Here is a 12506-nt window from a genome sequence, read left to right as displayed (position 1 = left end):
AGCAGTGCTCTTTCTTTAACCCCTATCAAACGCACATGCTTACAAGCACATGCTCAGGAGTTAGTTGTGGGTGTCTGACCATTTGCCTTGTTGGTATTCCTTTTTTAGATTATTCCACACTTTAATCAGCTTTTCATTTATTGTTCAGCAAACATTCGTTGAATACCTCTAAGACTTGGCCTGTGGTTCTCCAGAACAGGAGAGGCCCGGGGTCAGTGCAGCCTGAAAAACTGCGTTCGGCGTTACAGCAGCTTTGATTTGTTTAATTGTGATAGTTAATGTGCTGTAACAGCGAGCAGAATGTGTTTAGAACAGTGTTGGGCATATCGTAGTAAGCTGCCATTATTACTAGAAATGTCAAATGAGATTAAGAGAGAACGCAGAGTTGTGGTTTTTTTTTTTTTTTTTTTGGCAGCCAGCTGGTATGGGAGAATGAGGGTTTTTTACGTGAATGAAAAGGAAGCATAGTTTAAAAATGATGAAGTACTCATTTGACTTAGGGCTCAAGGATAAGTAGGACTAACTCCTGGCCCCAAGTAGCTCCCATCCAGCAAGGGTGCCAGTTGGGGCAAAGTGCCCTACATGGAGAGACCAAGTCCTGGGGGTTCCTGAGGAGCTCCTTGCTGGAATAGGGCTTTGGGCAGGAGCAATTCAGAGGAGGGCTGTGGTCACCTAGCTTTTCACAGACAGGCAAGTTCTCTAAATATGTGGCTAAAAATAATAGCTTCTGGACCTAGAGGCCAAACAACAGTGATTTGGCAGAGGGAAAGAAATGCTTTGAATCTAATGGAGATTATAAAGAAGAGTTGTTTACATACCCCTCCTTTTTGCCGTGCACCTCTGGATTTTGTGTGGTGATAACATGAGAGTGTTTTCTTGCTAATCTGGGAGTCTGTGTTCAGAGGTGATCAGGCTAAGATGGCAATTTCCTGGCAATGATAACACCAGTCTTTCATGGACTTTATAGTGTCAGGCACTCAACCCAGTCTGCATCTTACAACCACCTGGAGAGCTTAGGAAACCCCAATTATATCAGACTTTCTGGGGGTGGGACGCAGGCATCAGTATTATTAAAACTTCTCAGGTGAATCCAGTGTGCACCTGGGATTGAGAACAATAGTCAGAGGAGGGCCAGCACTTCACTGTTCAGAGTTGACTGGACGCCAGCTTTCAGGTAGCTTAAAAATATGGAAAACAGCTTAAATAGGAGTGTCCATTAATATGTGTTTGTTAGACCAAGAGCAAGGGAGACCGTTTAGTACAGTTTTAATTTTATATTTTATTTTATTTTAGTTTAGTTTAGCATTTGGTGGCTGCCAGTTCAAAGATCAAACCCTGAAACTTGGTGTTGTCAGCACTATGCTCTAACCAACTGAACTAATGGGCCAGCCCTAGTGCAGTTATTTAAAAATATCTAATATTTTCTTCAGATCTCCATACTGGCCAGCTGCCAAATAAATAAATAAATAAATACATAAATAACATAATCTAATACTTTCTTTTAACTTATCTGTTCTACCATCATTAGTGCCTTTCAGTATTAAAAATACCGAATTTCCCAAATATATTTCAATTTTAGTTCAGTCAGCTTTTAAATAAAAAATACCTTGGATCAAAAAATAAGGCCTGAAGCTTAAATTTGGAACTGAAACATAACCAGAAAAAGGAATTCTGAATTTAAAAGTAATTAATTTAAAGTTATTTTTTTCTAAGCTTTGAATCATACTCTTCTAAATTTTCTTTTTTTTTTCAAGAATTTTATTTTTAAAGCAATTTTTTTTATACGTACTGCAGTCATTGGGTTTATAGTTAATTCTTACTCCCATTGGAAAGTGGCCTCATGGAGAAAACAGAGCACTATATTCTCCTAGAAAGCACCTTCTTTCTCAAATTCTTTAAATGACAAAAACAAATCACTGTTTCTTTCTTTTTTTTTTTTTTAAAAGATGACCGGTAAGGGGATCTTAACCCTCGACTTGGTGTTGTCAGCACCACGCTCACCAAGTGAGCTAACCGGCCATCCCTATATGGGATCCGAACCCGTGGCCTTGGTGTTATCAGCACCGCACTCTACCGAGTGAGCCACAGGCCGGCCCAAATCACTGTTTCAATTCTATAAATGGCTGAAAAAATATCCTCCCTATGATATCCTTCAAACAACTCCAGCTCAAGAAGCTTAGGTAAGACAAGCACATAGAAACCTTTACGGTAAGGGTTCGAAGAGTAAAAACTGAAAAGGAAGGGATGGTCCCTGGCCATCTTTTCCAGTGAAGAAATCATGAAAGACAATATTGAAAGGCTCCTTAGGCTACTTTATCAAAAGTCTCTCCTATCCTAGGGTCCTTCTGTGGCTTATCACCACTGGGCCTTGTATATTGGTTACTCTAGGGATTGCCTCTTAGAGACTGAGCTACAGTTAGTTGCCAATGGCAAACTGTGCCCAAGCCAATGTAAGCTGACTAGAATAAAACAAAACCAAAAAAAGGACTCTAGAAAGGAAAGCATGGTATACTGGAATGAAAACTAAATTTAGTCTACTTAAAAACCTGGGTTATATAAAAAGATACTGAACATCATCCTAGGGAGATGCAAATTAAAACCACAACAAGATACCACTACACCCCCTAGAATGGCTATAATCAAAAGACTCAAAAATGGTTAAGATAGTAAATTTTATGTGTTTTTTTTTTTACCACAATAAAAATTTTTTTTAGTTAAAAAAAAAGACTAACAATATCAAGTATTGGAGAGATTGTGGAGCAACTGTGACTTTTTTTTTTTTTTTAATCTTAAATCGCAAAGTTTATTAATGTTTCCTATAAGTCTGAAATGGGTCTTGAAAATCCTTTCTTTTTTTTTTTTAATTTTATTTTGTCGATATACAATATGGTTGATTATTGTGGCCCGTTACCGAAACCTCCCTCCCTCCTCCCTCTCCCCCCTCCCACCCAACAATGTCCTTTCTGTTTGCTTGTCGTATCAACTTCAAGGAATTGTAGTTGTTATGAACTGTGACCTTCCTACATTGCTCCTGGGGATACAAAATAGTACAATAATTTTGGAAAAGTGGCAATTTTTTAAAAAGTTAAAACATATGACCCACTTGGCATATGACCCAGCAATCCCATTCCTAGGTATCCACCCGAGAGAAATGAAAATATATGTCCACGTAAAGACTCGTACACAAATATTAACAGCAGCATTATTTGTGATAGCCCAAATCTGTAAACAACCCCTATGTCCTCCAGCTGGTGAATGGATAAACAAATTGTGCCATATCATACAGTGGAATACCAGTCAGCCATAAAATGGAGGGAGCTACTGTTAAATGCAACAACATGGATAATTCTCAAAACCATCATTCTGAGTGAAAATAAGCCAGACGCAAGACCATATACAGTATGATTACATTCATATGGAATTCTAGAAAAGTGAAAACTGTAATGACAGAAAACATATCAGTGACTGCCCTGGGTGAAGAGGGTTAAGGACTGACTACAAAAGAACAAAAGGGAAATTTTTGGGTGATGGAAATGTTCTAAAACTTCATTAGGGTGTTGGGTACACTTCTGTATTTGTATAACCAAACTTATAGAACGGTACATTTAAAATGTATTTATACTTTATTGAATATAAATTATAGCTCAATGCAGTAAAAAAACAAAACAAACCGGGTTAATTAGATCTGCAAGTTACTCGCTGTGTGTCATTTGTTAACCAGAGTTTTCATTTTCTCACACGTACACTTGTGCACATTTTTAAAGCAATCCCTTCTATAATGCCCTGCAGTTATTGGGCTTACAGATAATTCTTATTTCCACTGGAAAAAGGATTATATAGTTATCTATGCTGCTACTTGTCCTATCTCACTCACTGTAAAACATTAAATGAGATAACTGATGAGAAAGTTCTCTGACAACTGTAAAGTAGTATTCTATACAGTAGACTTTACATTAAAAAAAAATGGACATGAAAAATTTTTCAAAATTAAAAGTTTTTTCATATGAATAACTTGAGACCCTTGTAAACTTGGGTACCTAGAGTCAGTCTTTGCTCAGAAATAGAAAGCAGTTGCCTATTCAAGTGTCACCTTTTATTTTATTTTATTTTATTTTTTTGGCAGCTGGGTGGTACAGGGATCAAACCCTGGACTGTGGTGTTATCAATATCACACTCTAACTAACTGAGTTAACTGGCTAGCCCAAATGTCATCTTTTAAATATCCCTCCAGAATCTTCTTCTTACTGTGTCTTGAGTTACAGGATGGCTCAGTGTAGTATTATCTAAAATGCACATTCATGTTTTCGAAGGAAAAACACTGAAGAGATGTTTAAAGAAAGTCAGATGAGCATGGCAATACATTTATCTCCCAGTGGGAAAAAACCAATATCTAGAAAATTGTCTTTTACAAAGCACTTTTCCAAGATGTTCACGACCGAGTTGTGTTTTTTCCTCTAAAAGTCAGTTAAATTTCTTTCCATTTAGTATTTCAACATCACGTGTATTTACTGAATGTTTCCTGCTGTGACCTGCATTAGTGAGAGAGGTTGGATAATTTTAAGAATATTAAAACCTTTTAAACCAGTCTGGCACAATCATTTCACACTTTTGCCTGTTGCACAATTTGACAGAGTCTCATTTTTTTCCATGCTACTATTGTACAACTACTATTGGTTTACAGTGTTCCAGTTCTTTGTGTGGGCTATTAAGTTTTGCTGTCTATTATCATCTTTATTGTTCTCATCATATAAAACATGCATATTAGCATCACTGTATAGAAGTGGGCAGGGGTGATATTCAGAATGACTGATCATTGGAACAATGTGGTTCTGATGACCCTCCAGATCTAGAATGGACAGTGCCACCCACCTGCTAAATGTTGACCTGGGTAGGGGCAGGGTTAAAAATGCTCAGAAGTAATGGGTTTTTCCAGTTAAATCAGACATGATCTTCTTACAGCCTATATTTACTGGGTTTTGTTTTGTTTTCTTTTGTTAAGATTTATCCACCCCCGGAATTGCCGAGAGACTATCGACCGGTGCATTATTTCAGGCCTTTGGTAGCTGCAACCTCTGANCCAGTCTGGCACAATCATTTCACACTTTTGCCTGTTGCACAATTTGACAGAGTCTCATTTTTTTCCATGCTACTATTGTACAACTACTATTGGTTTACAGTGTTCCAGTTCTTTGTGTGGGCTATTAAGTTGTGCTATCTATTATCATCTTTATTGTTCTCATCATATAAAACATGCATATTAGCATCACTGTATAGAAGTGGGCAGGGGTGATATTCAGAATGACTGATCATTGGAACAATGTGGTTCTGATGACCCTCCAGATCTAGAATGGACAGTGCCACCCACCTGCTAAATGTTGGCCTGGGTAGGGGCAGGGTTAAAAATGCTCAGAAGTAATGGGTTTTTCCAGTTAAATCAGACATGATCTTCTTACAGCCTATATTTACTGGGTTTTGTTTTGTTTTCTTTTGTTAAGATTTATCCACCCCCGGAATTGCCGAGAGACTATCGACCGGTGCATTATTTCAGGCCTTTGGTAGCTGCAACCTCTGAGAACTCCCACTTACTTCCGGTATTATCAGAGTCAACTGGAAAGGCAGTACATGACCCAGGTTTTCAAAATTAAAAGTTTTTTCATATGAATAACTTGAGACCCTTGTAAACTTGGGTACCTAGAGTCAGTCTTTGCTCAGAAATAGAAAGCAGTTGCCTATTCAAGTGTCACCTTTTATTTTATTTTATTTTATTTTTTTGGCAGCTGGGTGGTACAGGGATCAAACCCTGGACCGTGGTGTTATCAATATCACACTCTAACTAACTGAGTTAACTGGCTAGCCCAAATGTCATCTTTTAAATATCCCTCCAGAATCTTCTTCTTACTGTGTCTTGAGTTACAGGATGGCTCAGTGTAGTATTATCTAAAATGCACATTCATGTTTTCGAAGGAAAAACACTGAAGAGATGTTTAAAGAAAGTCAGATGAGCATGGCAATACATTTATCTCCCAGTGGGAAAAAACCAATATCTAGAAAATTGTCTTTTACAAAGCACTTTTCCAAGATGTTCACGACCGAGTTGTGTTTTTTCCTCTAAAAGTCAGTTAAATTTCTTTGCATTTAGTATTTCAACATCTCGTGTATTTACTGAATGTTTCCTGCTGTGACCTGCATTAGTGAGAGAGGTTGGATAATTTTAAGAATATTAAAACCTTTTAAGCCAGTCTGGCACAATCATTTCACACTTTTGCCTGTTGCACAATTTGACAGAGTCTCATTTTTTTCCATGCTACTATTGTACAACTACTATTGGTTTACAGTGTTCCAGTTCTTTGTGTGGGCTATTAAGTTGTGCTATCTATTATCATCTTTATTGTTCTCCTCATATAAAACATGCATATTAGCATCACTGTATAGAAGTGGGCAGGGGTGATATTCAGAATGACTGATCATTGGAACAATGTGGTTCTGATGACCCTCCAGATCTAGAATGGACAGTGCCACCCACCTGCTAAATGTTGGCCTGGGTAGGGGCAGGGTTAAAAATGCTCAGAAGTAATGGGTTTTTCCAGTTAAATCAGACATGATCTTCTTACAGCCTATATTTACTGGGTTTTGTTTTGTTTTCTTTTGTTAAGATTTATCCACCCCCGGAATTGCCGAGAGACTATCGACCGGTGCATTATTTCAGGCCTTTGGTAGCTGCAACCTCTGAGAACTCCCACTTACTTCCGGTATTATCAGAGTCAACTGGAAAGGCAGTACATGACCCAGGGACACACAGTAGGCACCAGCTGAATGCCTCCAAGCGGGGGGAGTTGCTAGGAGAAATGCCTTTTCAAGGTATGTGCTATGGAGAAGGTTGAAATTATTACATGGACACACAGTAGGCACCAGCTGAATGCCTCCAAGCGGGGGGAGTTGCTAGGAGAAATGCCTATTCAAGGTATGTGCTATGGAGAAGGTTGAAATTATTACATTTAAAATAAATGGAGTTAAAATTAAAATGGAAAGTTGTTTTCCCATTGAAAATTTTATCATGATTTTGTATTCCCAAACTGTGGAAATAACACTGTTTATTGTGAACAGCATATACAAAAGTTTACACATCCTTTACTTCTTAAGACTTGTTTTTCCACCATCGGTTTGGATTTGTGTCATTAAAATCACAACCCTTGTCTTAGGCTTAGCTGTTTTAAGACTTTTAATAATTTTCTAGGAATGTGGTTAAATCTAGGGATATGTGTATCTTCCCTTTCTCTGCAGAGTCTGGGAAAGTATGCTTTTTTTTTCTCAGGGGAAAAGGGTATTATAACTCTTCTCCTGATTCAGCCCAAAAAAGGAATGAGTGAATCTGAAAGTATGGAAAAACATGGAGAATCCCTTGTAGGGTGCAGCAAAAAGATTCACTATGAGAGGTTGATTTAGACTTTCAGGGGCTCATGCTATGCACCATTGTCATTGGAAGCCTAATTAGGTATCTGAAATATAACCGACAAATACAGAACTTCTGGTTCTCCACTTCCTTCCTGAACTTGCTTTTCCTCCAGTCTTCCCTACCTCAGTAAATGGTACCACGAGTGACCCACTGCTCAGACCAGAATGTAGGAATCCTGATTTTTAGCTCCTCTCTTTCCCTCCCTTTTCTGACCCTACCCAGTCCCTCAGCAAGTCCTCTCAGCTTTACCTCTTATACTCATGGGGACTCCGTCCACTTCTCTGCATTTCTACCACTTCTGCCTTGGTCCAAGCCCCCGTCTACTGTTACTGGACTATTGCAGCAGCCACCTTCTTCATCTCCTTATTAATCTTCCTTTGCCTTTGCAGCCCATTCCCCTCAACAGCAGCTAGATGAGCCAAATTGTATCAGCACCCCCCTGAAAGCCCTTCAGTACCTCTCATACTTAAAGAAATATCCAGACTCCCCACAAGGCCCTCCGCAGTCCTGCACCTGCCTACCTTTCGAGCCATATCTTATGCCACTTTCCTTATCCCCCTTGCGGTCTAGCCTCAGGATCCTCCTTTTTTCCCCTTGATCCTGCCAGCCATGGTACCACCTCAGGGCCTTTGTGTTTGCTGTTCCTCTGTTCTTCCCTCATATTTTTGCAAGTCTGGCGCCTGTTTTGTTGTTTTGTTTTTTTTTTACTTAGGACTTATCTCAGATGTTATCTCTGTAGAGAGAACTTCCAAGCTTCCCTGACCACTGTGTAAGTTAGTTATCTCTCTACTGCCCCCGCTACTAGCCCACTCATCTAAATCACCCTCAGTCACACCACCCTGTTTTTTTTCACAAAATTCCTCTGGTGTTGATCTTTGGCTTCTTTCCTGTCCCTCTCTGTCACTAATGAGAGGAGGGTACTCATATGCATCGTCCTACCAACCCCTGAGCCAGTCCCTGGTGTGGAGTTGGTGCCCAGTGAGTGTGACACAAGTGCATGCTTAGTGGATAGTTGTGCTCTGCACCATAGTTTGTGCTGGCAGCACTGTGGCAGTGGTGGCCACACACACTGGACATCCAGAGCCCGGTTGTCCGGTTCCTCCTCCTAGGGCCACTCACTTATCCTATTAATGTCCAAGCGCTGACTTCCATTTTTGCCGACTGTAAATTAGGAGTCTCATTATTTTGTACTATCTAGTTCATAGGGATATGTGAATATAAATAAAGCACTTGTAAAATGCTCATTTCCAATTATATAAGTTTGTGATACTGAAAATGTACATCCACAAAAATGTAAATAATAATTGTCTTGTGATACTTTTCATCCCTTCTTATTACTATTTTTATTTAGGTTCAGCTACTTCAGTGTTAGAATTTCTGTCACAAAAAGATAAAGAGAGGATCAAAGAGATGAAGCAGGCAACTGACCTTAAAGCAGCTCAACTCAAGGCCAGGAGTCTAGCCCAACATGCCCCAAGCAGCAGACCCCAGGCCTCCTCTCCAGATGTTGGACATTTCTCTTGGCACATGGCATTGGGTGGTGGGACAGCCCCCACAAAAGCCAGCAATTTCAAACCATTTGCAAAAGATCCGGAAAAGCAAAAACGATATGAAGATTTCTTAGTACATATGAAACAGGGTAAAAAAGGTGAGTGCTAGGCCTGGGTCTCCCACGTATCAGCCATGGAAAGGTAAGCATTCTTACTATCTCACCCTAGTCCCAGATTTGAAGTTGTAATATCCTGCTCCACCCATGGTTTTGCTTTGTCCTGCTGCAAACAGTGCAGAGGTTTCAGGCCCTGGCACTTGACCTTAGAAAGCAAGATCACTTAGCTTGTGTTTCTCTATATCTCAGGTCGCAAAGATAGCTGTTTAAGTAGAGAGCATGGCTTGGCAGTGGCTGATATTAAATTACAGACCATTTACTGTTTGCAAATGCTTGCCTTCTATACGTGTTGCATTTCACGCCAAGAGAACAGCATCACCTCCTACTTTCTCTTAAGATCCTAACTAACCATCAGTCCCAAATCATAGTCTAAAATCTGACTTAAAAAGATAGCTGGCTATAGAATCATTACATGGGGGGAAAAAGTCACTCTGTGATCTATGAAGTAAAAATGGCAAGAATGATGAGAGGGATTGCTGTTATATGCAGTAGTCCTTGTGAGAGAGGTTGTCAGCAAATTAGAGGGGTTGTTTTTCAGAAACAGATCTTTGAGGAGTGCAAAGTCCATTTACTATACCTTCCCTCTCTACTAAAAATCCATACCCCTAATGTTTATTTGTTAAATTTTAAAAAAAGGTCAGGAAAGAATGTTTTTCTGCCAAAACATAGGACAATAGTTGGGAAGAACTTGTCACCGGAAGTTGTGACAAGTTCCTTGCTTTTGAAGATTTAATCAAGCATTAGCCTTCCAAGTCATTTTCTCTGTTATATGTGATAGGCAGAATTCAATAAAAGCATCATTTCTGAAGGAAAGAGCAACATTACCTGCCAGGTACCACTCCTGGCCCATGCCCATGAAAACGAGGATAAGAATTGTGTTTCCTACAGTGAAATACATAGGGATGTGCTGTGGTGCCCACCAGATGTTCCCCTTTAAGCCTCATGTTTTTTCTAGAAGTGAAACAGTTTCTTGTTCCCTGTACCACAGATGCTCTGGAACGTTGTCTGGATCCCAGTATGACAGAGTGGGAACGTGGCCGTGAGCGGGATGAGTTTGCGCGGGCAGCCCTGCTGTATGTGTCTTCCCATTCGACCTTGTCCTCTAGATTCACTCATGCCAAGGAGGAAGACAATTCAGATCAAGTTGAGGTCCCTCGAGACCAAGAGGTCTGTTCCAACCTGGTGCATTTTAAAGTTACAACATTGTGCAGTCAAATACTTTAAATCCTTCAGTGAAAAAAGTAAAATACCTATGGTTAATAGAATAAGAAATGATTTTATATTTTAGTTTCCAGTTCACTTTAGCAAAAAAAGAGCACGAGCTCTTTTGTAATTGTAAACTGCTTGAAAGTTTTGAAATGGAAGATCAGTCCGGTCAATTGTGTGACCACTTGATAAAGCAGAATGCACATCTTTTCCCAGAATGATGTGGATGACAAGCAATCGGCTGTGAGGATGAAGATGTTTGGGAAGCTCACCCGAGACACATTCGAGTGGCACCCTGACAAGCTTCTGTGTAAGAGGTTTAATGTCCCTGACCCTTATCCAGAGTAAGTTGGATAAACCTGCCTTTACTTCAGTACAAAATGATTTTCCCCTATATTAAAACTAACTTTCTCCCTTACATACTCATATAAATTCCATTTTTCTAGATGAACTTACTTGTGTATCCTTGGAGGTGAAAATTTTGTAGATTCGCTTTAATAAATTACTTTTATAATTTGTTAGTAGAAAAAAAATCCAGATAGCAAACCATTCCATACTGAAACTCAGGTACGTTAAGTTACAAAAACTTAATGCCTTCTTCATTTGTTACCTTTTTTGTTTTGTTTTGTTTGGGTTTTCATTTGCCACCTTTTAAATGTTGCTCATATAGTTTACATGTAAAATGTTACATATGTTTTCTCTTTATAAAAGTTCAACTCCTTATTTGATTATAAACACTGCAAGAAAGCATATACAGTTGAATTAGGGACTTTGTCAGAAAATTTAGGTATATTTTTATCAGGGGAACTTTTCCTTAATGGGAGTCCATTTTCAAAGTTAAATTCTTGCCCTTTCTCTAGGAAGGAAAAACTCATGGGTCCTAAAGTTGGCTATTCTATGTTCTTGAACTGCTTTGAGAAGTGAAAGCATCGGGCTGCCCTGGTGGCGCACTGCTACAGTGCACCGCTTGGGAGTGCGGTAGTGCTCCCACCGAGGGTTCGGATCCCACATACAAACCGGTTCCCGCTCACTGGCTGAGCGAGGTGCGGGTGCAACACTGAGGGTTGCGATCCCGTTGCCGGTCCCGGTCCGGTACTGGCACGACACTGAGGGTTGCGATCCGTTGCCGGACACGAAAAAAAAAGACCCCCCCAAAAAAAAGAAGTGAAAGCATCTTAGGGGAACTTTTTAGCCTTTTTAGAAGACCTTTTTAGGAGAACTGGTGAAAAACATGAGATAGAAAGCTTTACAGGAAGTGGATTTTATACTAGCAGTTGGTATTAAAATTATATATTTTTTTCTTCTTAACCACTAGTTCAACTTTAGTTGGCCTACCAAGAGTGAAGCGTGACAAATACTCTGTCTTCAACTTTTTGGCACTCCCAGAGACAGCTTCCTTGCCTACAACTCAAGCATCAAGTGAAAAAGTGCTACACCACCGAGGGCCTGACAGTGAGTAGGTCCTCCTCGGGTCAATTTGCTGAGCAGGGTCTCAACCCCCAGTCTGTTGGAAAGACAGAAGTAGAGGATGGTCAGGTCCTAAGGATACACGTGGTGCAAACTCTCCCTCCATTTAAAGAATTGCTCATATTCATAAATTAGCTCATATTGTAGTGGCCAGATGTTTACTCTTTGGGGTTGGGGCTCTGTCTCTGCCACATCCCCAACACCTGGGACAGTGCCTGGCTTGTAATAAATGTGCTAATATTCTGAGTGACTGAAAGAGCAGTAATGAAGAGCTTGCCTTTTGCCTGTTAATTCTGATGTTTTGTCTGTGTCCTACCTTTCAGAGTCGAGAAAACCATCCAGATGGGATACATCTAAACAAGAAAAGAAAGAAGATTCCATTAGTGAATTTTTAAGTTTGGCAAGATCAAAAGTTGGTCCACCTAAACAAGAGTCCAGTCCATTAGTAAACAAAGATGAAGAGCATATACCAGAATCACTCTCAGATAAGGTATTTGGGGCTTCCAGGTTCTCTTTGCCAGGCTAATTGTGGCCTTTGCTTTTCTCCTTGTTACTTGATAGCAGGAGTCAGCAAACTGGGAAGGGCCAGATAGCAAATATCTCAGGCTTTGTGGGCCATACAGTCTCTATTGCAACTATTCAACTTTGCTGTTGGGTGCGAAAGAAACTGTAGGCAAATATGTAAACCACTGGCTATAGATAGCTGTGTTCTAC

The 12506-nt window shown here is 39.8% G+C and overlaps 1 protein-coding gene across 1 annotated transcript in view; it reads left to right on the top strand.

Annotated features, from left to right (window-relative positions):
- GPATCH1 (G patch domain containing 1) overlaps positions 1 to 12506 on the top strand; it is a 44657-nt gene that overhangs the window by 16956 nt on the left and 15195 nt on the right. Inside the window, exons 10-15 of the mRNA XM_008585522.1 lie at positions 6654 to 6858; positions 8805 to 9101; positions 10108 to 10286; positions 10542 to 10669; positions 11641 to 11777; positions 12116 to 12282. Coding sequence (XP_008583744.1) covers positions 6654 to 6858; positions 8805 to 9101; positions 10108 to 10286; positions 10542 to 10669; positions 11641 to 11777; positions 12116 to 12282 — 1113 coding nt within the window. The remainder of the gene's footprint in view (positions 1 to 6653; positions 6859 to 8804; positions 9102 to 10107; positions 10287 to 10541; positions 10670 to 11640; positions 11778 to 12115; positions 12283 to 12506) is intronic.

Source organism: Galeopterus variegatus, unplaced genomic scaffold, assembly GCF_000696425.1.
Source record: "Galeopterus variegatus unplaced genomic scaffold, G_variegatus-3.0.2 Scaffold3605, whole genome shotgun sequence".
In the NCBI taxonomy this organism is placed as follows: Eukaryota; Metazoa; Chordata; class Mammalia; order Dermoptera; family Cynocephalidae; genus Galeopterus; species Galeopterus variegatus.
Note: the sequence above shows the minus strand (reverse complement) of the source record. Positions and strands in the feature narration are given on the sequence as shown.